This window comes from Lactuca saligna, chromosome 4 (genome assembly GCF_052625555.1).
Source record: "Lactuca saligna cultivar CGN05327 chromosome 4, ASM5262555v1, whole genome shotgun sequence".
Taxonomy (NCBI): domain Eukaryota; kingdom Viridiplantae; phylum Streptophyta; class Magnoliopsida; order Asterales; family Asteraceae; genus Lactuca; species Lactuca saligna.
The window spans coordinates 268,474,496-268,501,311 of NC_136420.1; the positions used below are offsets into that span (position 1 = coordinate 268,474,496).

General features: G+C 38.1%; 1 protein-coding gene across 1 annotated transcript; it reads left to right on the forward strand.

Moving 5' to 3' along the window:
• The first annotated feature begins 6,296 nt into the window (after nucleotides 1–6,296).
• On the forward strand, nucleotides 6,297–7,205 carry LOC145040641 (uncharacterized). The gene has a single exon (XM_078988549.1). The coding sequence runs from the start codon at nucleotides 6,297–6,299 to the stop codon at nucleotides 7,203–7,205; it is 909 nt and encodes a 302-aa protein (XP_078844675.1).
• Nucleotides 7,206–26,816: the final 19,611 nt, after the last annotated feature.

The window sequence follows — 26,816 nt, forward strand, 5'->3', positions numbered from 1 at the left end:
GCGTCCATCTCAGGTTTGGTCACGGTATTGATGTAGAAAGGCTATGTTATTGCTTACGTTTCGAGGTAGTTGAAGCCTTACGAGGCGAGCTATCCGACATATGACTTGGAGGTGGGGGCTGTCATTTTTGCCCTCAAGCTTTGGCGCAATTACCTCTATGGGGTTTGTTGTACCATTTACACGGACCATAAGAGCCTGAGGTATCTCATGGACCAGCCAAATCTGAATATGAAGCAGCATCGGTAGCTGGATGTAGTAAAAGATTATGATTGTGAGATCCTCTACCACCCAAGGAAATCCAATGTCGTGGCTGATGCGCTTGGCCACAAGGCGGCACCATTCAAGGACATTTGTCTGAGGATGACAGTTGTGACTCCGCTGTTGGAGCAGATTCGGGAGGCCCAATAGGAGGCCATGAAGGAGGAACATCGGAAGAGCAAGGGAATTGTGGGTCAGGTTTCCTCCTTTAACTATAATAGTCGTGGATTGTTGGCCCTTCACCGTAGGGTATGGGTCCCATATCATAGAGGTGTGGGCCAAATATTAATGGAGGAGGCGCACAAATTCAGGTTCTCTATCCATCCTGGGGCGACGAAGATGTACAGGGATCTTCGTCTTGATTATTAGTGACCCTGTATGGAAAGAGATGTAGCCTAGTTCGTGGAGAGGTGCCTAACCTACAGGAAGGTCAAGGCTAAGCACCAGAGACCTCACGACAATGTCCAACCGGTTGATATCCTGCTGTAGAAGTGGGAGGATATTACTATGGATTTTATCACGAAACTTCCTAGGACCGCACATAGAGTAGATTCGATTTAGGTCATCGTTGATCGGTTGACCAAGAGTGCCTATTTTATTCTAATTCAGAAGAGTATTTCGGCTGAAAAGTTGACCGACATCTATATCAGGGAGGTAGTCACGCGGCACGGGGTGCCCGTTTCAGTGATTTCCGACAGGGATGTGCGGTTCACTTCTAGGTTTTCGAAGAAGTTTCATGACGACCTGAGTACTCGCCTGCATTTTAGCACTGCCTTTCACCCGCAGAAGGATGGTCAAAGCGAGCGAAACATCCAGACTCTGGAGGATATGCTGTGGGTATGTGTTTTAGATTTCGGAGTTAGTTGGGATATTTACCTTCCCTTAGCAGAGTTCTCATATAATAACTATCATGCGAGTATCGACCGACCTCCTTTCAAGATGTTGTATGGGAGGAAGTGTCGAACCCCGATATGCTGGGGTGAAGTTGGTCAAAGGGTCATAGGGAGTACCGAGGTGGTACTCAAGACGATGGAAAGGATCCAGCAGGTTCAGAGCATACTTTAGACTGCTCAGAGTCGGCAGAAAAGTTATGCCGACAAGTGTCGATCGGACCTGGAGTTCTAGGTCGGGGATATGGTGCTCCTGAAAGTGTCGCCTTGGAAGGGCGTCATTCGATTCAGGAAGCAGGGAAACCTGGGACCTAGGTATATTGGACCCTTTAAGGTTGTAGCCCGGGTGGGCATGGTGGCATATAGGTTGGATGTGCCAGCCGAACATAGTCAGATTTATAGCACTTTTCACTTCTCCCAGTTGCGGAAGTGTTTGGTGGACAATTCGGCGGTGGTGCCATTAGAGGATATTCAGGTGGAGGACAGCCTAAACTACATCGAGCGGCCTGTGGCGATCCTCAACCGAAAGTCAAAGCATCTGAGGAACAAGAGGGTCAAGCTGGTGAAGGTGCAATGACAACACCGAAAGGGTTTGGAATGGATGTGGGAGTCATAGGATGAAATGAGGGAGCACTACCCCGAGCTGTAGGATGAAGTCTAAAATAAGTGTGGGAGATTGTAACACCTGGTTCCTGGTATGCATTTTATTCATGTAATTATCACATTTTGGCCTAGTACTCAGCGAGTTTGAGGCCCAAGTCATCGGGTAGAATTTATTTTGGATGCAGGGGTTTAGTGAAGTACTCGACAAGTCGGAAGACGGACTCGATGAGTAGGAGCTATCTGTCCAAAACCCTAATATTTAAGGTTTGCACCGTATTTAAATAACGTACTTCCTCTCCCCCCCAACCAGCCTCCATCGTTACTCTTACTTCCAGAACGCCCTAAATCAAAACCCTAGCTGTGTTTGAGTATTATTGAACCATTTTCTTGTGCATTTAGTGGTTGTGAAGCTTGAGAAGAAGGAAGGAGCTTAAGATATCGAGTTGAGGCTAGTGGATCCAGAGGTTGTGTTCCATTTTCAGTTCATATAAGCTAAAAAGCTCCAGCCTTGGTTTTACATTTGATAGATCCATTTTAGGGCTTGGAACTTTTCATCTTTGGGATATTTCTAAGCTATTTTGGGTTCCAGAGCTTAGTGAGGGGTAAAGGATTCAGATCTTGGGTCTTGAAGGGTCCTCACGGCATAAATGTATCAATTTTATGGCCATGAGAGCCCCATGCACCTTGTAGACCTCATTTTTGGGTCTTTTGAGCTTAAAGATCCATGCATGGACATTAAGTTTTTACATTTATGTGAAAAGGGACCCTAGTAGGCCAGATCTATAGTTTTGATGTGTTAAGACCAAATATAATCGGCTGTATAGTGGTGGACAAAGTGGGACTCGGTGAGTCACTTGGGTGACTCAGCGAGTCGGGACACTTTTTCCCTAAAAATCGTCTTCTAGAAATGATTTGGTTAAGTGGGAGGAACTCTCATCCTGCTAAGGACTTGTTTTGGACCTGGGAATCATGGGACTCGACGAGTGCTAGAACAAACTCGACGAGACCAAGGCAATCTCCCAACCTTTAAAGATGGACTCGACGAGTTGTTCTTACAACTCGACGAGTCATAGACTGGACACATTCATACGCTGAAGATGAACTCGACGAGTTCAAGGAAGAACTTGGTGAGTCGGATGAAGAATTGGATGAAGTGTTGTTGAAGGTGAACTCGTCAAGCTCTCGCTAGACTCGACGAGTGGGGACGGGTTTGTAGTATTCTGTGGACGAAGGGACTCAACGAGTTGGCGAACCAAGTCGGCGAGTATGGTCAACCAAAAGATGACTTGATCAGGGATTTACTTTGACCTTGCCTTTCACCTGGATTCAATTTGACCCTTGTAGGGGCTGCGAGTACAAGTTGATAACTTAGAGGGGTTGTTATGTAGGGATTAAGGAGACGAGGAGAGCCAACTTTCACACCGAGAACAATGCAGACAATACACGACTTGGAGGTGAGTTTACTTCTAGTAGGAGTGGATCTACGGCCACAATGCCGACCCACCAGCAAGGGCGTTGTATAGATGGTTGACTTTGTGATAATCATCTAGGATTGATGCGCAATATGATTACTATGCTTGATATGATCATTGTATTTGATATTCTTGTTGTGATTGATATGTATTAGTAATAGCAGGGGTGGAATAGTCCCTAAATACTAGTTGAAAGATACTGAAGGGGAGGGTAGCTCCCGATTACCGGTTGAAAGATACCGAAGGGGAGGGTAGCTCCCATTTACCGGATGAAAGATACCGAAGGGGAGGGTAGTTCCTAGTTACCGGTTGAAAGATAGCGACGATTATGCATTATATTTTATGTGTATGATGGGGGGCTCACTAAGCTTTGTGCTTACAGTTTCAGTTTTGGTTTCAGGTACCTGTTCATCTAAGGGAAAGGAGCCGACGGTGTAGCAGCGCATCACATACACACTCATATGGATTCCGCGTGGAGATTTTTGGGATTGTACTCTGATTTTTATTACTTTTGATGATATGGTTTTCAGACACATTGTTATGATTTTTATAAATTGATATGACATTAAAAATGTTTGGTAAACTATGCTATAAATCTCGCAATTAAAAATGAAATTTTTGGCCTTAAAAATTGGGATGTTACACAACCTCCATGGAATGTAATCTTGAATTCTAATTCCAATGGAATCAGAAAACATGGAGAAATCAGAACTCAATGGAGCACTTGAGGTTCATGTAGTATGTGATAAAGGAATAGATCATCTGAGAAACGAATGGATCTTATAACAAAGGAAAAGATTAAGTGCCAAAGGAATGAATCATATAGAAGGGGGTTTGGAGCACCTGGTCAAATATTCAACAGTCAAATTCAAAGCCATCTTACCTCCACGTCGTGGCCACCCATTAGCTACATCATGGCAGCTTCATAACAAAACAGTCGCGACCAGACCAACCACCACGTCGTGGCAAATATCGCATCAAAAAATATTTATTTGATGTAGATATTGAGCCGCACTAACAAATACCGCATCAAAAAATACCCTCATTTAATAGTGCGATTATAAAACCACCTCAAAAAATAGTCAATATCGCACCAAAAAATAGAAGAGGAAAAATACAAACCGTACCATAAAATGATGAAAACCGCCCCACAAAATGCAAATGGCACAAAAAAAAATTCCTCTGGAACTACCCTTAAACCACCATCATCACTACCGTGTGTTTGTTGCTGAGAACACAAGATTCACCAGGCCACACCATTTTTATCGCCATTAATCATCGTCGAGCATCTCTACATTGACCTCCTTTACAACCTAGCATAAACCACCAACATTTGACACCATTACCATCTGCTATACCTTTGTCGGAAACCACCATTACAGCCACGAAGAACACCCAACATCTCCAGTTATCATCATCTTTTCCACCTTAAACAAGCCAAACATAAATCAGTAAAAAAAGGAAGAAGAACAAAAATTAGTTTGTCTTCATACATGCCATCTCCACCACTAACCACCGTCAACACCGACCACAAATGTTGTGCCTTTACTGAGAACCATCGAAGCACCACCATCTCTTACATATTTCCAATCAACCAATTTATTTCACCTTAAACAAGCCAAACGTTAATCAGAAAAAAAAAAAAAGAAAGAGTAAAAGAGATATGCTTCTTGGTTGTCTGTAAAAGTGGGAAAAGCACACGCAAGGCACACATATTTTAGAGGGAAATGAAAATATAGAAGGAGAAAACAAAAATATAGGAGGTAAATGAAAATTCGAAGGATAAACCATCTTGTAGCATGCTTGAAGATGGAAATTTTGAACAAAATTTGGAGGTATCTAGTGAAGAATGAAAAATTCGAATAAAATTTTTAGAGGAAATATTAATGGTGCAGTTGAATGTTTTTCAGTGCAAATTATTTTTGGGTGCCGTTCAATGTTTTTTAGTGCGAATTATTTTTTGAGGCGGTTTTAATTGTTTTTTGGGACGGTTTCTGAACTTATTTTTTGGTGCGGTCTTAGGAAACGCCTTAAAAAATGCTTTAATGGTGCGATTTTGTGAAACCACACTAATAAAGCTATTTTAGGATACGGTTCTTTTGTTTTTTGATGCTGTAGATATTTAATAAGTTGATTTTTAGAAGGATCGCATCAAAAAAATAAAAATTACTCCACTATTAAATGACTTGTGTAGTAGTGTTTAATAGGAACTTTAATGCCATAATTTGATACGATTCTTTTTAGTAGTGTTTAATAGGAACTTTAATGCCATAATTTGATACGATTCTTTGAATCTAAATGATAAGAGATATAGCCATGAAGAAAATAAGCACAATGTTTAGTCGACAGTTCCATAGCTGTGATAAGGAAGAATTAGGGTAATTAGGTTTACTCGAGATTAAAGTAGTTTAATGTTGCTAATCTTTTGTGTGGGAAGGGTATTTTAGTACAAACATAAAGGATTATAAATTTTGGATAAGTGCATGGAAACAAAACCATAGCTGGAACACCGTTTGGTGGATTCTCATTGTCACTACACGTAAACCCTTCCGGTAAACATGGTGCGTAGAGTTTTGGCAATCTCTAGAATATTCAAAGTTGATAGATGCCCATACTTACCACACCATGCTCGTTAGTTTTTCTCATAGAAAACAATCACGTTCAACGTTCTTGTTTCTTTTTGTTCGAGATTAGAAAAGTGTTTCATCCAATCTTAATTAGCTCTCACATGGATATCCATATTTCGCATTTTCCCAAGATGCGCTAAACTGTCTCATCTCACAGGCATCCTCCACCTGGTTCTGATTCAAATCAAAGAAATAGTGGGTTGCCACGTATCACCGAGAAATTGCAAGGGGATGAAAACCGAGAGATAGCAATGGCTCCACGTCTGTTGTCCCACATTTTCATGCACCTAAATTATTTTCCATTCAAGTGCATGATATGTGGAGTGCTTTCATTCCATCATTATGGGGCTTTTAACTTCGTATAAATTCCAAAGAGTAAGGCTGGTAGTTGGTATCACTAAAAATTGTATTTCCCCTCTTCAAAAAGATTACTACCAAACAATCAAATGGGGTTTTCTCCAAAACCATCATCCAGGAAAGATTTCCGATCCATTACTTTGCCATGCAGATCACATCCATGCACCTACAGAATAGAGAAAGTGCTGAATAAAGTCAAAACATGGGAGTCCACATCATCGTTATCGAATCCAACTGCAGAAATCATTTGCAGCGGCGTGTTTCAACTGACGGAGTTGTATGAATGTTTGGATGAACTTGTCAAAACATGTCCTTCCAAAACTTCGTTAGATTCCAGCAATCAGAACATGAGATGGACGGATGAGTTACTTGATGTATCTGTTATTTTCATGGATATTTTCAGCAATATATCTGATCTCATGTTGCAGACAAAACAACATGTGAGGGATCTTGGGTGTGATCTAAGGAGAAATGGTGGTCCCAGCATCGACAGCATCATCGACAATAACACTGCCTTCAGAAAGAAACTGAGAAGAGACATTAGAACGTCTGTAGCTAGTCTGAATCAATTGGATGACATGATTGGCAACTATCCCTTGGTAGATTTTGAAAACAACCATCTGATATCGGTGATCCGAGTGTTCAGAGAAGTTAAAGCATTCACCGCTGTTATTGTGCAATTGTTGTTGAAATTCTTGGCTATTCCACTTTCGAAGACAAGATTGAGAAGCAGATGGACAGCAGTCTCAAGATATATATCCAAAAGTAAAGTGGTACCAGAAGAAAAAGCTGACACTAATATAAATGAGTTTCAACACCTTGATGCTGCGCTATTCAGATACAGGACAAGTAACAAACTGGAATTCATCCAAACCGTACGAAAGAGACTAGAGGAATTTGAGGCTACTGTCGACGGCATCAACTCTCAGTTGGAATCAATGTCGAGGCACCTGGTTACAACCAGAATCTCTCTTCTTAACTTCATCTCTTTCTACTAGTCAAAATACTATCAACTTGTCATGTAAATCTTATACATTTTTTGAGCATAGAATAAATATTGTTATCTTGGTACACCCTATGAGCATTTTTTGAGCCAAGCTTGTGCTTTGGTGTTGAATCAACTCATCCTTGAAGATTTTATAAATTTCAGAATATTCTTTTTATTTTCTTTCTCATTTGGGGCTATTTTCAAAACCATTTCTAAAAATGATGGTTTTTTAAAGGGAAGATGACATATAACCCCTATAATGTTTTTAGGGTTTACCCATTTAGCGATTTAATTGTTTTTTTGGCTTAATAGTCGGGAACCTGTTTATTTAGCCTTCTTCACCTCTTTTCCCCGGTTTTATTGACAAATAGTCAAAAATTGTCACATCAACCATTGGAAAGTAATATCACATTTTGACCATTTCTTTCTTACCATAGATCCGGACACAAACCCATCAGTCTCTCTTGTTTTATCATAGAAAATCTATCATTTCCTCATTTTCAATTTCCAAATCCATTCTCCTTCCTGGAGACGAACCTATCATGGCTTACTCTTAATAGTTAAACCAGCACCACCTCTCCAATCATTTTCACCATCATCACTTTCGTTATACAAATGAGATTTTTTTAAAAGAGTCAGTCTTTAACTCACTAACCTAGTCACTAAGTCCAACTTCATCCTCGATTAAGCTCTTAGCAGAGACCTGCGTTTTTTTTCTAACAGGTTTGTGTAGGAATCAATTCATTTGATCCTTGTAGAATGGAAAAAACCTTAACTGTGCATAAAATAGGAACAAAAGAAAAGAGAAATGGTTGATTAAATACCAAGTGAGATAATCACACTATCACAGGAGATGATTTACTCTCCTGCACCTTGTGCACCGAACAGGGGATAAGAAGCAAAAACAGGGGATCAAAGTTTTTTTTCGAAAATTACTTAATTACCAAGCTTTCTTAGAAACGAGAATACAAAACATGTTCTTGAATTCATTAACAAAGCTACATACATCATCTACTTATACTAAAACAATAAGTATTTGACTCATATAAAACCGGAACAAAAACAATTAATTTTAAAAAGCTTCCCAAAATGCCCTTCCTCCTAAAACCGTCTTTCTTTTTTCTAAATTTATCCAACATACTCGTGTGAAAACCTTGTTTCTGTTTGATACTGATGGGATTAATTTATGATGAACGGGGTTATGAGGAAAGAAGATGATTTCAAAAGGTGTGGCGGTGAAAAGAAGTTGTAGGACATGCTACAGTGGAAATGGAGGGAAGGAGTGAAGAATGAGAAAAATGTTATACGGGAAGTGAAGTGGGGTCATAAGAAGTGTTTATGTGGCAAGGGGTAACCGGGTTACCCCTTCAATTCTACCAAAATGACCTAATAGACCCGACAAAAACGAGTTTGTTCCCCTATTAGGCTAAAAAATAAGTTAAGTGAGTAAATAGGTAAACCCTAAAAACATTATAGGGCCTATATGTCATTTTCCCTTTTTTAAACTCCACCCTCCACCACCGATTATATTTTCTTAAATATAGCCTCTCAATCTTCATAATATATTTTTTAAAATATTTTTTATACAATCAATTTCTATCTTATATATTTGTCATTTATATTGTCATTTACCTTAAATACATACATAAACATCACTATAAATTAAAAATAAATAGATAAATAAACAAATTATGTTACATGACAAAAGCATAGAAAGGTTATTTGAAAGAAAACAGCTAAGATAGATGATACATAGGAAAAACATACAAAGAATGATTACATAGCTAGGAAAAACATATTATCGATGCAGGAGGCAGTATTTAATGGTTGATATTACATTGGTTCATAAAATTCAACATCCAAAAAACAAATAAATCTTGGTGAATGTGAGACTTTATATTCATATACTAAACTTTCCTCTTGAAGTGTATGGTTCTGAGAAATACCTTGAACATTGAATATAGGAAGTAAATTTTCTTGGCCCTCCCGAAGACCACCGAAACAAAAAACAAAACTTAGAAAATCATTTCCAACAAATTTCTCCAAAGAGCTCCATCTGACATTATTAAGTTTCCAATTATTACTCCCTTCATATTTTTCCTTGTCCACATTCCAGAAAAAAAAAAACAACATTTGATATTTACTTAAATAGGATAACAATAACCATTACTAAATTCCAATCTCCCGCACCTAAAAAACGATCGAAAAGAGCAACAACATCCAAAAATGAGGCTTGTATAGTTTATTTTCCATGTTTGACCAAAATGTCATTTACTAAAAAAAAATCATTGTATCCTTAAACAACCAATATGTAATGTTCTAATTTCATTTTCTTTTTGTAATATAATATATTATTTTGGGAATTAAATGATATATGGAGAAATATTGGTAAAATTTTTATAATGGGTTGATGAAATGAAATGGAAATGAGATATATAGTATGGGAATGTTACTAGGTCAATTAACCTGAGGGACTAACAGTGGCATGTGGCTAAAGTTATATGGTTATTGTGTGAAAAGGTAAAATGGTTGAAATCAGAAAATCAGATTTCTATTAGATTGTGTAAGCTTCAAACCCTAACTGTATTATTCCATAAGAAATTGAACAAGAAAGTATGTATGTTCAAACAATTCAAATTATATATATATATATATATATATATATATATATATATATATATATATATATATATATATATAAGTACTTACTAGATGTAGAGGCTCTACTCCTTGATGTTGTATACGCTTTCTTTGTTTTTGAAATACTGGGAATTGTGGTAGTTGAGAAGGGTTTAGGCTGAAAGCAAAGCACAAGTCTATACATTAAAAATCATACGCTTGTTGAATTTTTATACTAAATATGTATTTCAAATTTCTGTTTTTTTTCCAATGAAGGTTTTGTTTTTTCTTGATAGAAAACGAATAATGAAATTGGATTCCTTCCACCCTCCTTGAGAAACAGTGAAATCCATAAAACATGGGAATTTGAAGAATTTCAATTTTTTGGGATCCCAACCTCCATGGAATGTAATCTCGAATTCTAATTACAACGGAATCGACAAACATTGAGCACCAAGAACTTAGTGGAGCACTTGAGGTTCATGGAGCATGTGATAAAGGAATACATCATCTAAGAAACGAATGGTTCTTATAACAAAGGAATGGATTAAGTGCCAAAGGAATGAATCATATAGAAGGGGGTTTAGAGCACCTAGTCAAATTCAACGGTCAAATTCAAACCCATCTTACCTCCACGTCGTGGCCACCCATTAGCCACATCGTGGCAGCTTCATATCAAAACAGTCGCGACCAGATCAACCACTACATCGTGGAAAGAAAGCCACCACGTCTTGTCAACTACACAAAGATAGGTTAATGGATTTAGCTCTAAATCAGTAAATCCTTCAGTTCTAACTTTTAATTATGCTTCTTGGGATCATAACGGTCCATAATAATCCAAAATTTATGGAAACTCATAACCCATGTAAGTCCTTCACCCAACAAGGTCAATATATCATTAAAATGACTTAAATCATATGCATGAATGTAAAAAATCAACCAACTTCTAGATCCATAAAGTATAAGCTCAAAGGACATTGATAAGTCATAAAGTAGCAAACTTTATCTCATTGAACAACTCAAATCATAACTATGAAACAAAATACACACATAATCCTAAACCTACTCAGAAGGAACCAAAACTATTAAGTCTTAACGTCTTAAAAATGGTCCATAGAGTGGTCCTGAGTGGTCCTAAAGATGGAGAGAATTTGTTTGCTTGATCCTTGTATGATAATCTTCTTCTTCCTTTAAAGTGCACCAAAAACACCAAATGAACTCAAAGCTTACAAAGAGGTTAAGGTTGATCAAGATTACTTTTGGAGGTGATGGAGGCTGAGGTTGGGGAGAACCCTAGTCGTCACTTCCTTTAAATAGGGCTTTGAGCATGAAGGCCTAGGTACGGCTTGCCCTGCGATTATCTGGTTCCTTTTTATCATTTTTAGGTTTTATGTTTATGCACTAATAACTGAACAAGCATATCCTTGATGCAACTATTGTGATATTGGAAAATCATAGATAGTAAACATACCTTTTAGTATATTGAAATATACTAACTCTTGATTTCTTCAAATGCTCTATGGAAATCAAGCGCCAACAATATAAATGCCTCTAATAGCTCACATGTAACACCCCAAAATTTTCTAACTTTAAAATGCTATAGTTTTAAAATCTTTTCAGGTATTAACCCACGTTTAACAAAAACAATTCCCACAAAAACATTATAAACATTGGATGTTACCATTAAGCATTATACAAACCATAACAAGCAAATAAGAACTAGATCGATATAATATATAAGCAACTGAAGAAGCTCCACTCCATTCTCTATCTCTTAACTTCTAGCTTTCATCTATTATCTTCTCTCCTTAACTGTAACCTGAGATACATGGCATTAAAAGAGATACCAAAGAGAGTAATGTCTCATGAGCTACGTGGGTTTGTGACCCAAAACATTTACCACATTTGCATCAATAACATTTAATCTTTACAAAACATAGTTTTAAACCATAAAACATTTTCAAGCATTTTCAAGGGAAATTTCTTTTCGTAGACATCATAAATATCATTTCATTTCTTTTCATTTCGTTTCAAGATATATCTTTCTACATTTCTTTCTCTTTTATCATTGGTTAACTCCGATATTAAATCGTTTCCAATTTTTATTCATAGGGTACCCACAATTCTAGATCAAGGGAGAAATAACAAATCAATCCAACAAGGCATCGTGCTAACTAGGACATCTACTTTTTCAAAGGGGAGGCACCATCCTTATAGCTTCCTCTAGACCTCTTATAAGGCCTCATGAGCCGGGACACTTTCATTCACTCTCTAATTTCTTTCCTTTTTAATTTATTCTTAGCTTTTATTTTTCACATTAACAATACACATATCATCATTTACAATATCATAGGTTATTAGGAAAAATATACTTTGAAAATACACATTTCACATATCAAACATTCGTTCTTCAAAGATATTCTTACTTTCAAAACATTCTTTTAAAAAACATTTACCAATTTCATTTCAAAACATTTCATATATCAAAGCCTTGCATTTCATTATCATAAAATTATTTTGTCATGTACCCCAAAGTAAGAAAAAGAAAACACGTACTGAACTAGTTCTCCAATTTAGCTTAGCTAGTCCCCTTCTAGTTCCTTTGATTAGATTAACACTTCTCAAACACCACCTATATAACATAAAGGTGAAGTTCAAAAAAATGACTAAAATAGCCTTATAAGATTTTTAACAATTAGATATTCCACATAAGTTTATTTACATCCTATTAGCTTATATATAAAGTTTCAGGGAGATCAGAGATCATTTACTAGGTTTTGCATGAAAATAATACATTTAATTGACTATTTGACATGCCTCGTTTCATTTCAATATACCACCATGTCAAAACCACAGGTCATCATTTTGTGCAGAACTTTGCTAAAAGCTTTGTAAATTGTTTTCTAGACCTCCAATGGCTACCAAACTTCACCACAAGATTATAATGGACAAAATAATGACTATCAACATCTCAAATATTCAAGTAACCTATATCCTCATGATTACTTAATCATTAAGACCTATATCAATATGTTAAGTTAATAAGGATTACAAACACTCAAATGAAAGGGTTAAGAGCTCAATTTGATCAACACTCTTTAAACAATACGACTTATTCCTAAATCATTTAATACATCAATGGTTGTTGTCAATTACATAAAAGAACAACCAATCTCTTTGTAGGTACATGAGCTAACTATGGAATCCTTAATTCCATTACATGTTTCCCAAATTGTCCTTTAGTCGAAAACAATCACTAGAGATATAACCTTACTATCATCCCTTCATGTTTGTGTTCCAATATAATCTCTAGAGTGTCAATTCATGTTCATGAATATCATTCATTTCTAAGAAGTCAATCATTATGTAATTATCGATAGGATTCCCAAAATGCCCTTATTACTAATAACTTCATATAACAATCTAGGAATCAAGAAACACTTTATGTTTTGAATTCAAATCATTCTAATAGCATCCATTCATTGTTATGAACTTTGTTTGCTCACCACTTACTCAACTACATAGGATTCCATTATTTTCATCATATTGTCCCAAAATCCATTTTGATCCAAGCTTATACATCATTCTACCATCATGAATGAGTTTGATCATTCAAGTTGGATTTATATATTGTCACACATCATCTAGGCCATAAAATCCAATCCCATTTCATAATCAATTGAAATAACCCCGATTTGGGTTTTTCTAGGGCTCGTGGAGTTTTTTACCCAAATCATCAAACCCATCAATGAGATGATTGGATTGAGATTAGAACCATGGAAACCAATCAAGGGAGGTTAGAAAACCAAACCCTAATCAATATTTCTCATCAAATTCGACATTGGGGTTTTTTTGAAGCATTAAACTTGAAATTGAAGAGTAAGAAATAAGAGATTATAGCTCATTACCCTTTGATCTTCTTCCTTTCTCTTAGATGGACAAAAACTCCACTTGAATCCAACCCTAGATGGAGAAAATATGGAGAGATCGCCATTTTTGAAGCCTCCTTCTTGCTATTCACGATTTAAAGAGATTAATGGGAGTCTACATCTTATTCTTTTCACATTTGATCTTTCTAGTTTTCCCCTTTTGCTAAACCTCCCCAAACCTCAGTATTAGGTTTTGACATAATAAGTCCCCCACCATCCACTATAGAACTTTATTAGTCCCTTCCAATAATTAAGTCAAGTCTTTAGTCAACTTATTGTACCTACTTGACAATTTTGGTCCTATAACTTTTAAAATGTTACTATTTCCCACTTTTATCATTCTAAACTTCATATCATGTAATTATATGATTAACCAATAATGATTTAATTATATAAATCATCTTTGACTAATTTACTTTATTAATTACAAAACCTACTTAAATTTTAGGAAGTTACATCACACAAAAAACCCTATAACACTAGAACTTGAAGACGAGAGATGAGATGATGAGAAAAATCAGATTTCTCATCCTTAGAATCAACAACCATGAAATTTTCATGCTTAAGGGTCCTATTTATAGTTTAGGTAATTTGCAGATAAATCTTGATTTGAACCATTAAATATTACATTTAATCCCCAATTCAAATCATTTTGTTGTCAGCTACCATGATAATTCTAGAAAACCCTAAAAGGCTCCTTAAAACCTTCCATGCCTTGGTAGCTTCTAGAATTTACTATTTTTTTCAATTATTGAACAATTACAATTCACCCTTACACCTTTAATTAATTCCAATTAATCCCGAGTTAATATCAGATTATTTCTTATTAATAGTTAAATAATTCCAATTTTTTCTAATTAATTATTAATTATTTTTAATTAATATATTAATCATATAATATATTAACAAGTCGTTCTGTCTATCTCCTTATATAAATTCTAACTATTTTTTTGTTTGAGGACAACCCAAAAATGACATACTTTTATTCCATTAAATTATACCAATTTAGTCATGATTTTGACCAATTTAGTTATACCCTTAGACAATTACTATAATATCATTCTTAGAAGCGCAATCTTGTAATAGAAGGAATTAAAAGTGTGTTACTATAATAAACAAATAAATGAATGTAAGTTGCTATATAATGCACTTTACTCATTACATTCACTTCATTTCTCATGACACATAAACTTACTGATGTCATCGATATTTGGTGGGTCAGGTAACCACACGTGCCTCAGAGAGAGCTCACCAAAGATAAAAAAAAATTTTTAAAAAAAGTCTAACACTTGCATCGGAAGGACCATTTTACTATTACTATGAAGCATATAGTATAATAACTCTACAAGTCTATCAACCCCTTTGACTTTTTTTTATTTATTTTTTATTTTAGTGACGCTTTTTTATAGTCAATTTAACGCATAATCGATGACCAACTATCTTATATTCATTATTTTTTTCAACTTACTACTGACTACCAGGTTGCTATTTTCTTATCACTAAATTTTGTTCATCTTGTAATTCAACAACTAACATGTCGTTGCAATTGCTATGTTACACTTAATTAGATGGGTTCGAAAGATGTAGTTACTTAATAGCCATTACTTTTGGTCACTAAGTCCTAGTTCCCGAGTTTAACAAAAGAAAAGAAAAGAAACTCAGGAGAGAAAAGAAGAGAAATGAAAGGAAAACAAAATTTTCTTTAGTGTTCCCGAATTAGAAAGAATTGTAAGGAAAATTAATCATTTTGTTTTTTCTTTCCGAATCCTTCCAAATCGGAAGGATAGTTAGAAGAGAACGTGATCCTTTAATTTCTCTCAACTTCCTTCCACTTATTTCTCTTAATGAAACTCCAGAACACCAATTTCTTTTATTTTAGTCTCATTTCCTTCAATTTCCTTTCTTTTCTTTCGTTAAGTTAAACTCGAGAACGGGGTGTAAGTGTACAATGTAATGAACAATGACCTTGGTCATTAAGTCTTCTAGTAATATACATAATTTTTAGTCATTCAACACATTAAGATATTCATAAAAAATTATTTTACTTATAATTTATTGTTTTAATGACTGGTTTGTGTGATGATCATTAGAGATTTAATTGGTCATTAAATTTGTAGTGACAACCTAATATATGGTAAATCTTGTTACAAACCAAAAGTTGGACCAAACATATACAAGGTATTTTGTTGTATTGAATGTAAACAAATATCTCATAGCGAAGGGAGATAGAGATAGACAATTAAACTCTTATGTGGGCTTTTGACATATTGACGTAGGCGGTTTGGATTGTGACGTTTTTGTTGGAATTCTAAGTCATGTAGGACTTGGAGTCCAAGAATCTTGGGGCTTAAGCAAGTTAGTTTTAGTCTCCTAATCTTATTCTACAAGTCGGTAGTCTAGGAATATATATATATATATATATATATATATATATATATATATATATATATATATATATATACCGAGTCATGGTTTGTACAGAAAAACATAATTGGTTTTTCAGTTATTTTTCCAATTAATCAAAGAGGTGTTTGATTAAACTGCTTTTGCAATTTTGTTTTACAAACTTGAATTGGTATTAGAGCTTGAGTCAAGAAGCTATGAGATCAAAATTCTAACTTGTTGAAAAGCTAGGTCAACATGGCTGATGCAGGGGGCGATAGAGGACCTGCTCCGGTGACTGTGAAAGAAACCGGATCGACTTGAGTACAATGTCCCATGCTCAATTCCACAAATTACACGGTCTGATCACTAAGGAAGAAGGTAGTGTTAATAATTCTTAAGGCATGGAGTGTAATTGATCTGGGAACTAGAAAAGAATGAAGGATAGATTACATTGCAATAGGGCTGCTCTATCATGCGATACCAGAGAGCTTAATCATGCACATCGGAGATGTCGAGACTGAAAAAACACTCTGGGATGCGATCAAATCAAGATATATAGGTGCTGATTGTGTGAAAGAAGCCCGATTGCAAACCCTAAACGTTGAATTCGATCGCCTAAAGATGCTCGAGTCAGAAACAATTGACAACTTTGCCGGAAAGCTGTCCGGAATCGAACCAGCAGCTTTGGGAGAATCAGTTGAGGAATCCAAGTTAGTCAAGAAATTTCTAAAATCTTTGCCCAAAAACTTCATCCATATCGTTGCTTCTCTCGAACAAGTTTTGGATTTGAAGACAGTAGGTTTCGAAGATGTAGTGGGGCGATTAAAGGCCTACAAGGAAATAATCAAGGAAGTCGATGCCGGAAATGGTCAATCGAGAGTCTTGTTCACCGAAAAATCGTTCGGTGGTGGTGGTTCGCCTTGTTCTTATGGAGGATCGAATGGAAGGGGCGAGTCGTCGAAGGGGAAAGCACAAAATGATACTAATGGGTTGAACTTGTATAAGGGGGCAAATGGGTCCAAGCAAAGGAATTGGGTCTCAGAAGTTGGCAAGTCCAATCAGAGTAATAAGCCTAGTTTTGATAATGGTCAGCCCAACTCAAATTATAACCCAAATCAGAAAAACAAGAATAAGAAAGACTGGTCCAAAATTACTTGTTATCGGTGCGATAATCCGGGCCACTTTGCGTCTCAATTCCCGGACCGAATCAAAAAATTACAAGAAAGTAATTTTGAATATGACGATACCGACGAGGCCATATTTTTACACGAGACCGTGTTTTTGAATGAAGAGAAGGTGATATCGTCTCGATACGACTCACAAGACAATGATGTGTGGTATTTGGATAATGGGGCGAGCAATCACATGACAGGGAACCGGTCATTTTTCTCCGAGCTTTACGAAGGAATAACCAAGAGGGTTAACTTTGGAGATAATTCGTGTGTAAAAATCAAGGGAAAAGGTGCTATACTTTTCCAAGGCAAGAAAGGTCAACAAAGGCTGATGACGGAGATTTACTACATACCGGATCTCAAGAACAATATTATAAGTCTCGGACAAGCAACTGAAGTCGGGTGTGATATTCAAATGAAAGGCAACTATTTAACCATGCACGATGCCGATAATTGCATATTAATGAAAGTACAAAGATCACCAAACCGACTTTATAAAATAAAATTACAAGTTGGAGTCCCTATTTGTCTTCATTCGAGACAAAGTGAAGATGTGTGGCGATGACATGCAAGACATGGGCACATCAATTTCGAGTAAATGAAAAAGATGTCCAAGAAGGGTTTAGTTAAAGGGTTACCTCAATTTGATCAAGAGAATCAATTGTGTGAATCGTGCTTGGTAGGCAAGCAAACAAGAAAGACATTCCTAATTATGATGACATACAAAGCGAAACAACCATTAGAACTTGTTCACGATGATTTATGCGGTTCAATCATGCCGGCAACCAAGGGTCAAAATAGGTATATTTTTACACTAATTTATGATTTTTCGTGATTTATGTGGATTTATCTCATATAAGAAAAGAGTGAGGCATTTACACACTTCAAAAAATTCAAAGCTTTGGTGGAGAATGAAATTGGAAAGCCTTTGAAAGTGTTTAGAAGTGATCGAGGAGGTGAGTTTACTTTTCTCGAGTTTAATTCTCTTTGTGAACAAAACGGAGTGAAACGCCATCTTACCGCCCCATACTCTCCACAGGAAAACGGAATTGTGGAACGAAGAAACCTAACACTTATGGACATGACGCGAAGTATAATGAAGGCAATGCATGTTCCAAACTACTTATGGGGAGAAGCGGTAAATCACTCTACAAATCTAATCAATCGCGTTTATACAACAGTCCTTGGTGATACAACTCCATACGAAAATTTGTATAAAAGAAAACAAAATTTAGAAAATGTTCGTATATTTGGGTGTCTAGCACATGCAAAAATTGAACCGGTTAATCTAAAGAAGTTGGATGCAAGATCACGACCACTACTGCATGTTGGTTCTGAACTGGGTACGAAATCTTATCGGTTGTTCAACCCGGTAACACAAAAAATAATCGTGAGTCAAGATGTTATTTTTGATGAAACCAAAGGGTATGATTGGATTAAAGAAGTAGGAACCAACAATGAAGAACCGGGCTCATTCATAATCCCATGGGACTATCCGAGAGACGATGCGAACAACAACCAAGGAAACGAGGTAGACAAGGATCGAATTGAACCAATTGAATCGGATCATGAGATTGGAGATGGAGCGGAAGTACAAGATAATGAACAACCAAGTCTGGTATATAATAATGTTCACTTTATGTTCTCCTTAGTTATGTCACTACGCAAGTATATAATGCATGTAGGTATACTTTTAAACAAGAAACTATTCGTTTTCTAAAAGTATAACCCGTTAAAATGTTTTAAGAATCAGAGACCTTTAGTCCCAAATGTGTTTATAGTTTGTATATCTTATGTGGTTTGACATACTTAATTCACTATAAACCGTGCTTTGATACCAATCTGTCACACCCCCAAGCCATGGATGGCGGAAACGTCCGGGGGTGGAGGACTTCATGTATAGTATCATAACCACAATTGCAATAGTAATTTAAGCAAACACAACCAACATATATATAATTGAAAAAGTTACATCAGTGTATGAGTTACATGTTTCCAAATTAATTACAATATGTTAACAAAAACATGATATGTTGACGCCTTAACGTCCCATCCTCAAAATGCACTTTGGTACCTGTTTAGTGATTACCTGAGAATAGAAGTTATTTGAAAAGTGTCAACACAAAGGTTGGTGAGTTCATAAGTTTTTGTTTTCGAACTTGATAAAAGTCTTTCTCTTGTAAATGTCATGTTTGTTTCAGAAAAATCCGATATTTTCCTTAAAATCTGTGTAATGTAGTCTTATAACCGAAGACCAAAATGCATAAGTAACCTCTCTTACTAATAGAAAATGATATGTGTTTAAATCGACATAAACGCGTTTGAATTAAATGAAATTTCCGTAAATTCTTATGTTTGTTAATACTTTCTGTGAGTTTATTATAACCATGTTATGACCTAGTTGGCTTGAAATGACGTTCTTCAAGCGTCGGAACTATTTATGACATTTGTCACCCCAGACCTGCCGGTCTAACTATTGCATGCGGTTAAGGTGTGGGTTTCTCAAACCCAATATAGATCTATATACAACTATCACGTTCTCCCTCCATGAGACTCTGGTTACAATACAGGACATAATGGTAAGTGTGAAGCGAATGTCTCAGAAAGTCCGTAACGAATTTACATGTAACGTAATGAAAATCCCTTATCGTATAAATGTACAATTCTTGTATGAGTGTGTTATGTAGTGTATCATAAACCATACCTATTATAGTTTATCAAAAATAACGGTAGTAATGGTAACGTACGTAATCTATATTCAACGTAGTTCATTCAATTGTTTGAGTAAAATGGATGTACTTTGATTATAATAATCGTGTTGTCCTTTATATTTCATATGTATATCTATATCAAAATCCATTTATTAATTGTTGCATGTTCATATACCAAGATAAAATATCGTTCTTTCGTAATAACATACATTCACATAAGGATATATACCTTGCTCAACATGATACAAGGTGATAATAATATGTTAGCATTTTTTTGTTTGTAACTGCGTCGATCACTGTTATTAGAAAATCTATAAAAACTTAATAAAAGATCCAAATCAGAAATCGTAAATTCTGGGAGTTTGGTTAATGAGTCTAGTTTGTTCATAAATTTTTCCATGATTTTTAGTTGTAACATCCGGAATTTCAGGTATTATATTTATTCTTTTTATTTTGAGTTTTGAAGAGAAACTCGGCAAGTTGGTGCGTAGACTCGCCGAGTAGAGATGCGATTTCTCATCCGGATTAATGACCGGACACGACAAGTCGCATTGGTGGACTCGGCGAGTCAGCGCTGTTTAATGAAACCCTAATTTCTCGGGTTTGGGGCCTATTAAAGGGCCTTATGGCCGTCATTTGTGCTCACCAGTCCATAGAGAGAAACCCTAGAGTGCTTGAGCGTTTTGAGAGAGAAAGGAAGCCATTCTTGACCTTTGTGGTGTTGTTTAGCAAGAAGAAGGAGGTCCTAACCAAGAGGAAGCAAAGGAGGTTGCTATACTGTGGATTTGAAGCTTAGATCATCGCACTTGAGGTATTAATTTGGCTCATCTTCTGTTTTATGAAGTATATTTGGATTTAGGGTGTCTTGTGGCCTTTGTTGGGTTGATTTGATGCCCAAATAGTCCCTTTCTAGTGAGGAGGCTTTGGATCTGGATCCATAGAGGTCCAGAGAGCCTCACGCATCAACCTTTATGAAGAGCAATGGAGGTTATGACCTTGAGTTGTGGTATTTGGGGCTAAATCATCATATATGGTCATATAGATGTTATATGTACATCAAGATAGCGACTTTACGTGATAAATAAGCTTGGAAGGACTGGATCTATGAGTTAGTGGAACAGATCTGACCTCAGAAGGTTGTTTGGGATTGTGCATGGAATGCACTCGCCGAGTCTGTTAGCAGATTCGACGAGTTGGTGCGGGTTGTTCATAGATTTAGAACTAGGGCTTGAGTAACCGAGTTGGGTGAGTGACTCGGTGAGTCCGAAGGGACTCAGAGGAAGTGGGGTCCTCGTAGGGACTCGGCGAGTTGGGGTTGACCATTGACCATTGACCAGAGTTGACCAGTATGGACTCGATAGAGTTAGTCAACCTTAGTTGGGAAAGTGTTAATTAGAGATGTATTGTGTTATAGGAGGACTATAGCTCGGGAGATCGAGCACTAGTGATTTCAGGGATTTACGAATTACCGAGATACGCGAGGTGAGTCTTCTCACTATACTTTACCTTGAGTAGGTAACCAGAGTTATGTGACAGAGTATTTGTATGCTATGTATGTTATGTGTTGTACTGCATTATTTCTATGTGATTTATGCTGTGCATGTTTACAGAGTTAGAACCGGAAGGTTCCTAGAGTTAGAACCTGAGGGTTCACAGAGTTTGGGTGCACGGACCCACAGAGTTATAGCCTCGAGTGGCTAATATGTGTTATATGTGGTATTTTGGGGAACTCACTAAGCTTCGTGCTTACAGTGTTTTGTGTTATGTGTTTCATATTTCTCTCGGGATCACGGGACGGCACCGGCTTGATTGTACACACCAATGAAAGAGTCATAGTTTGAGTATCCTAGTTTATTATGCAAGTGAAAATGGAGTTATGTTTTGTAATTTGATTATGAATGAGATTTTAAGAAAAGTGTTTTTAAGAATTGAACCATTATATTTAAATGAAAATTTGTTTTGAAATTTATGGTGTTACAAGTTGGTATGAGAGCCTTGGTTTGAGGGATTCGGATGCAGCTTCGGGTAAATCTGGACTCAAACTGAGGAAGTAAGAAAATTTTTCAAAGAAATAATTTTCAAAAAGCGAATAACAGTTCAAAAAGAAAGCGAGAAAGAGGAGTGTGTACAATCAGCCAGAGTCTGAACGGTGATTTCCCAAAATACCATTGCTTCTGTGTTATGAGATCTTTATGATGGACTTTATGAGATATTATTGCATGCTAGAGACAGGCTAGTTATTTCATATCTTAGGACTAGAGTGACCTGATTTATGATACCTTAGCCTAGGAATTGTTGTTATATGCGATGTGCTTTTGAATATGTGATGAGTGAGAATATTTAGATGGAATCCTTTAGGGGGATCTGAGTAGAGGAGTAATCTAGGGGAGATACCTAGATGAGTACCGTGGTACTTAGCGAAAGAATAGTTAGAACCCGCGAGGGGAAGAGTTGCAGAGTTTGGTGGTACTTTCGAGGATGAGCAGAGCAAGCGGGGTTATCACCCAGAGTGAGTCCTATGTATTCTTTGATGCTCGAATGTTGCTTGCTTCGTGCTTTGTGGAACTCTCGATGATGGGAGTCAGCTACCAAGCGAATACGACGATATTCAAGAGGTAGATGGCTGGCATCATTAAGAGCTTTTCAACAGCTGATGGCAGAGAAGTGTGAGAATCTAGGAAGAGCCTAGGGAGTAACCTTAGCCAGATGAGTGTGCTGGCAGAGTAGAGAATTTTGCTAGGGAGCGAGCATGCATGATGGAATTGTTGAACGAGAAGGTCTAGCAGCTACTTAGGAGCTCCGGGATAGTTTGTGTCGAAAGTATGGGTAGATGTGGTAGGTAGTATGGGCCCGTACTACTGAAAGCATAGGACCCATACTTGATACAGGGAGTATTCTGAAGGTTCTAATGAGCGGAATGAGGAGTGATGTTATGGTTCGAGTACCATACATCAGAGTAGATGGAGGAGTGATGTTATGGTTCGAGTACCATACATCGGAGCAGATGGAGGAGTGATGCTATGGTTCGAGTACCATGCATCGGAGCAGATTAAGGAATGATGTTATGGTTCGAGTACCATGCATCGGAGCGGATTGAGGAGTGATGTTATGGTTCGAGTACCATACATCGGAGCAGATAGACAAGTGATCTTATGGTTCGAGTACCATACATCGGAGCAGATGGAGGAGTGATGCTATGGTTCGAGTACCATGCATCGGAGAGGATTGAGGATTGATGTTATGGTTCGAGTACCATACATCGGAGCGGATTGAGGAGTAATGTTATGGTTCGAGTACCATACATCGGAGCAGATTGAGGAGTGAGGTTACGGTTCGTGTATCATACATCGAAACATATTGAGAAGAAATGTCATGGGACGAGTACCATGGTTCGTAGTGAATGATGCTCGTGGTTCTTCGGTTCTCCGGTCATGATTGATGAGGTAGAGATTGGACGCTATGGGCCTTAGGCCAGTGGACCATGATTGAGTTCAAAGAGACGTCCCTTGAGAGGGAGGTCGAGAGCCTTTCAGAGTATTTTGGTAACGAGCCAGAGGGAGGAGAAAATTTCGGTCTGAGTTGAGCAATCAGTCGATAGAGGAGATGTCACCTTCTATGACATGGGTGGTGCTATTTATGTTCGTGTACGAAACATGAGAGGCAAGATGTTTAAGTTTTGGGTTTGGGGGTAAACCCTGCAGGTTGTCATTAAGGATGATTTTCCATAAAAATATCAGGTAGCATGTGTGCCGCGAGGCAGTAATTTACTATGAGCAGATAGTCAGTTGGGACTGAGATAGTCGAGGACCATGTTACACATATTTGAGTATAGTAGGGTGTATTGTAGAGGTATCAGTGGGGATTCCAGTCGAATTTATCAGTGCAGTGGTTTTTCTATCTATATTGGGTATTGAATATGGGAGTGGGTCCCTGTTCTTGGGAAGATCCATGTGAAGGTACGTCGGTTGATGAGTCGAGGTGGGGGAGTACGATGATTTTGTGGTCCAGTCTATGGGTCAGTGATATTATTGGACAGTTGAGTTGTTTAGTTTTGGATTGGTACGAGACTTGGAACGACTAGAGGCAGTCATGATGAGAAGTTCTTAAGGATTTCATCTAAGGTTCAGAGTATATGAGATCGATTGATTTCCTTAAAAGGGATTATCGGGCATTGTGTAGCACTTTCCAGGGGCAGGTGCCTTCTTGCTAGTGAAAATAGTTCGTGAGATTGCTGATGTGTCAGATAGTGATGGTTCGAACCCTAAGTTGGGGGGAACCAGGTGGTTTATCGAGAGAACCAGAGATTTATGCAAGAGCGGTTAGGGGATTGGATACAGAAACCTGCGGCTTGAATTCATGAGATTAGGGTCATTGGTGATCAAGGAAAGGTGCAGGACGAGATAATGCATGTGGTATATGTATGAAAAAAAAAGGGATGGGTGTCTCCACGGCAGGTGGTCAATGGTCAGGAATCTGGTAGTGGTCAAAGTCGTTTCAAGCGGAAGACTCATAATGATGGTATGCGCACTTAAGAACTTCTGGGTTGAAATATGGGTAGAAGATTGTTGAGCAGCCAACTCCCGGGCTGGGATGTGTATTCTTTCTTGGAGTTTTAGCAGTAGTGGAAAGGGTTTCAGAGGATCATCAGTGTGTTCTGAAGAGTTAGTGCCTTCCTTGTATTCCAATTGAGTGCTTGGATGCACTGAAGTTGCGCATTGAGTGAAATAGGAAATTATTATGGGATTTAGAGGAAATGTATTGATGTATATGTATGGTTCTGGGAGTGCGGGAATCAGTGGTAGGGTCAGGACATTGTGATGCTCTGTTATGGTGTTCCGTGGTTTGCGCGTATAGTGTCCCGATTACAAAGTTATTTAGAGTCTTGGGTTTAAGACGACTAGTGATGTATCATGTATCTACGGTTCCAGTGGGAGCCCTTCATGTATTGTCATCAAGAGGGATTATTCAAGGAAGTGGATCTCCGCTGAGGTAGATTCTGTGTTATGACGGTTGCCACCAGAGTCTGTAATGTATATCGGGGCAAGTGTGTGTGTAACTATCTATGATAGTCTTCGGTGCAGGAGTTAGTGAACATAGTGTGGCGTTGTAATGAGAATTAGAGTATAGGGTGAAGCTACGGGGAGTCGTGGTATTCGCTAGTCAGAGGGTGTTGTGATGCTACGAGGAGCCGTAGTACTCACAAGTCAGAGAGAGAGAGAGAAAGAGAGAGAGAGAGAGAGAGAGAGAGAGAGAGAGAGAGGGTTGTGATGCTACGGGGAGCCGTAGTATTCTCCAGTCAGAGGGTGTTGTGATGCTACAGGGAGCTGTAGTACTCACAAGTCAGAGGGAGGGAGTCATGCTACTACGGGGAGCCGTATTATCACTAGTCAGAGGCTGTCGTAATGTTGCGGGAAGCCATAGTACCCACTAGACGGAAAAAGAAGTATGATGATGGAGTGATCTACGATAAGTGCATGATGCAGAAGAGTTTTACGCTTGAGTAGCCCTAGTGTTGAGTTTATGGAGCCTAGTGGTTAAACTGGGGCAAGACTGGGGTCTCCGTCTCTATCTGGAGGGTCAGCGAGGCGCGCGGGAGAATATGCACAGCAGACGCCAGAGGTTGGAGCTGAGTCGACCTTCGATTGGATTGTATTTTTTTATGAGGGAAAGAGAATTTCGTGACTTGCGTGTCACTGCACCGTGATAGTGGTCACGGGGAGGAAGTTAGTGAGGCATCTTGGATCATGTTATGTGTGACCTTTGGGGGTTCAGTTGTGGGGCCAAAAGCTGACCTGGTGATTAGTATCGAAGATGAATATAAGAAATGAGCTAGAGTTTGCCATAGGTGATGTATGTGGACACTTCGGAACGGGCGAACGATTCAGACGCTCGAGGATATGCTTCAGGCATGTATATTAGATTTCGGGGGAAATTGTGGCCCGTAATTGCCCTTGGCAGAGTTTTCCTACATCCACGGCCATCATTAGTGCATCAGTATGCCACCCTTTTTTCTGATGTAGGGAAGGAGGTATCGGACCCCATTTGTTGGGGAGAGGTAGGGAAACGTGTGATGGGAAGTACAGAGATCGTGCTTTAGACATCAGAGCAGATTCAACAGGTCAGAAAGAGGTTGTTGACCGCTCAGAGTTGCTAGAAGAGTTATGCGGAGAGACGATGATCCGAGCTCGAGTTCCAGGTCGGTGATTATGTTCTCCTGAAGGCATCTCCTTGGAAAGGAGTGATTCGATTCAGGAAGAGGGGCAAGCTAGGGCCCCAGTATATTGGGCCATTCAGAGTGATCGCGAGGGTGGGCAAGGTAGCATATTGCTTGGAGCTACCTGCAGAATGGGAGCGGATTCATAATACCTTCAATGTGTCTCAGTGGAGGAAGTATATAGCCAACGAGTCGGCGGTAGTGCCGTTAGATGACATTCAGGCGGATTCGAGCTTGAACTACGCGGAGAGACTAGTTGTGATTTTGGATCAGAAGATCAAGGTTCTGAGGAACAAGGAGGTGCCTCTGGTGCATGTCCAGTGGTAGCATCGGAAAGGATCGGAGCTTACTTGGGAACCGGAGCGTGAGATGCGTGTGCAGCATCCGGAGCTATTTCAGGGATGAGACTTCGAGGGCGAAGTCGAATTCAAGTGGGGGAGAGTTGTAACATCCGGAATTTCAGGTATTATATTTATTCTTTTTATTTTGAGTTTTGAAGAGGAACTCGGCGAGTTGGTGCGTAGACTCACCGAGTAGAGACGCGATTTCTCATCCGAATTAATGACCGGACTCGACGAGTCGCATTGGTCT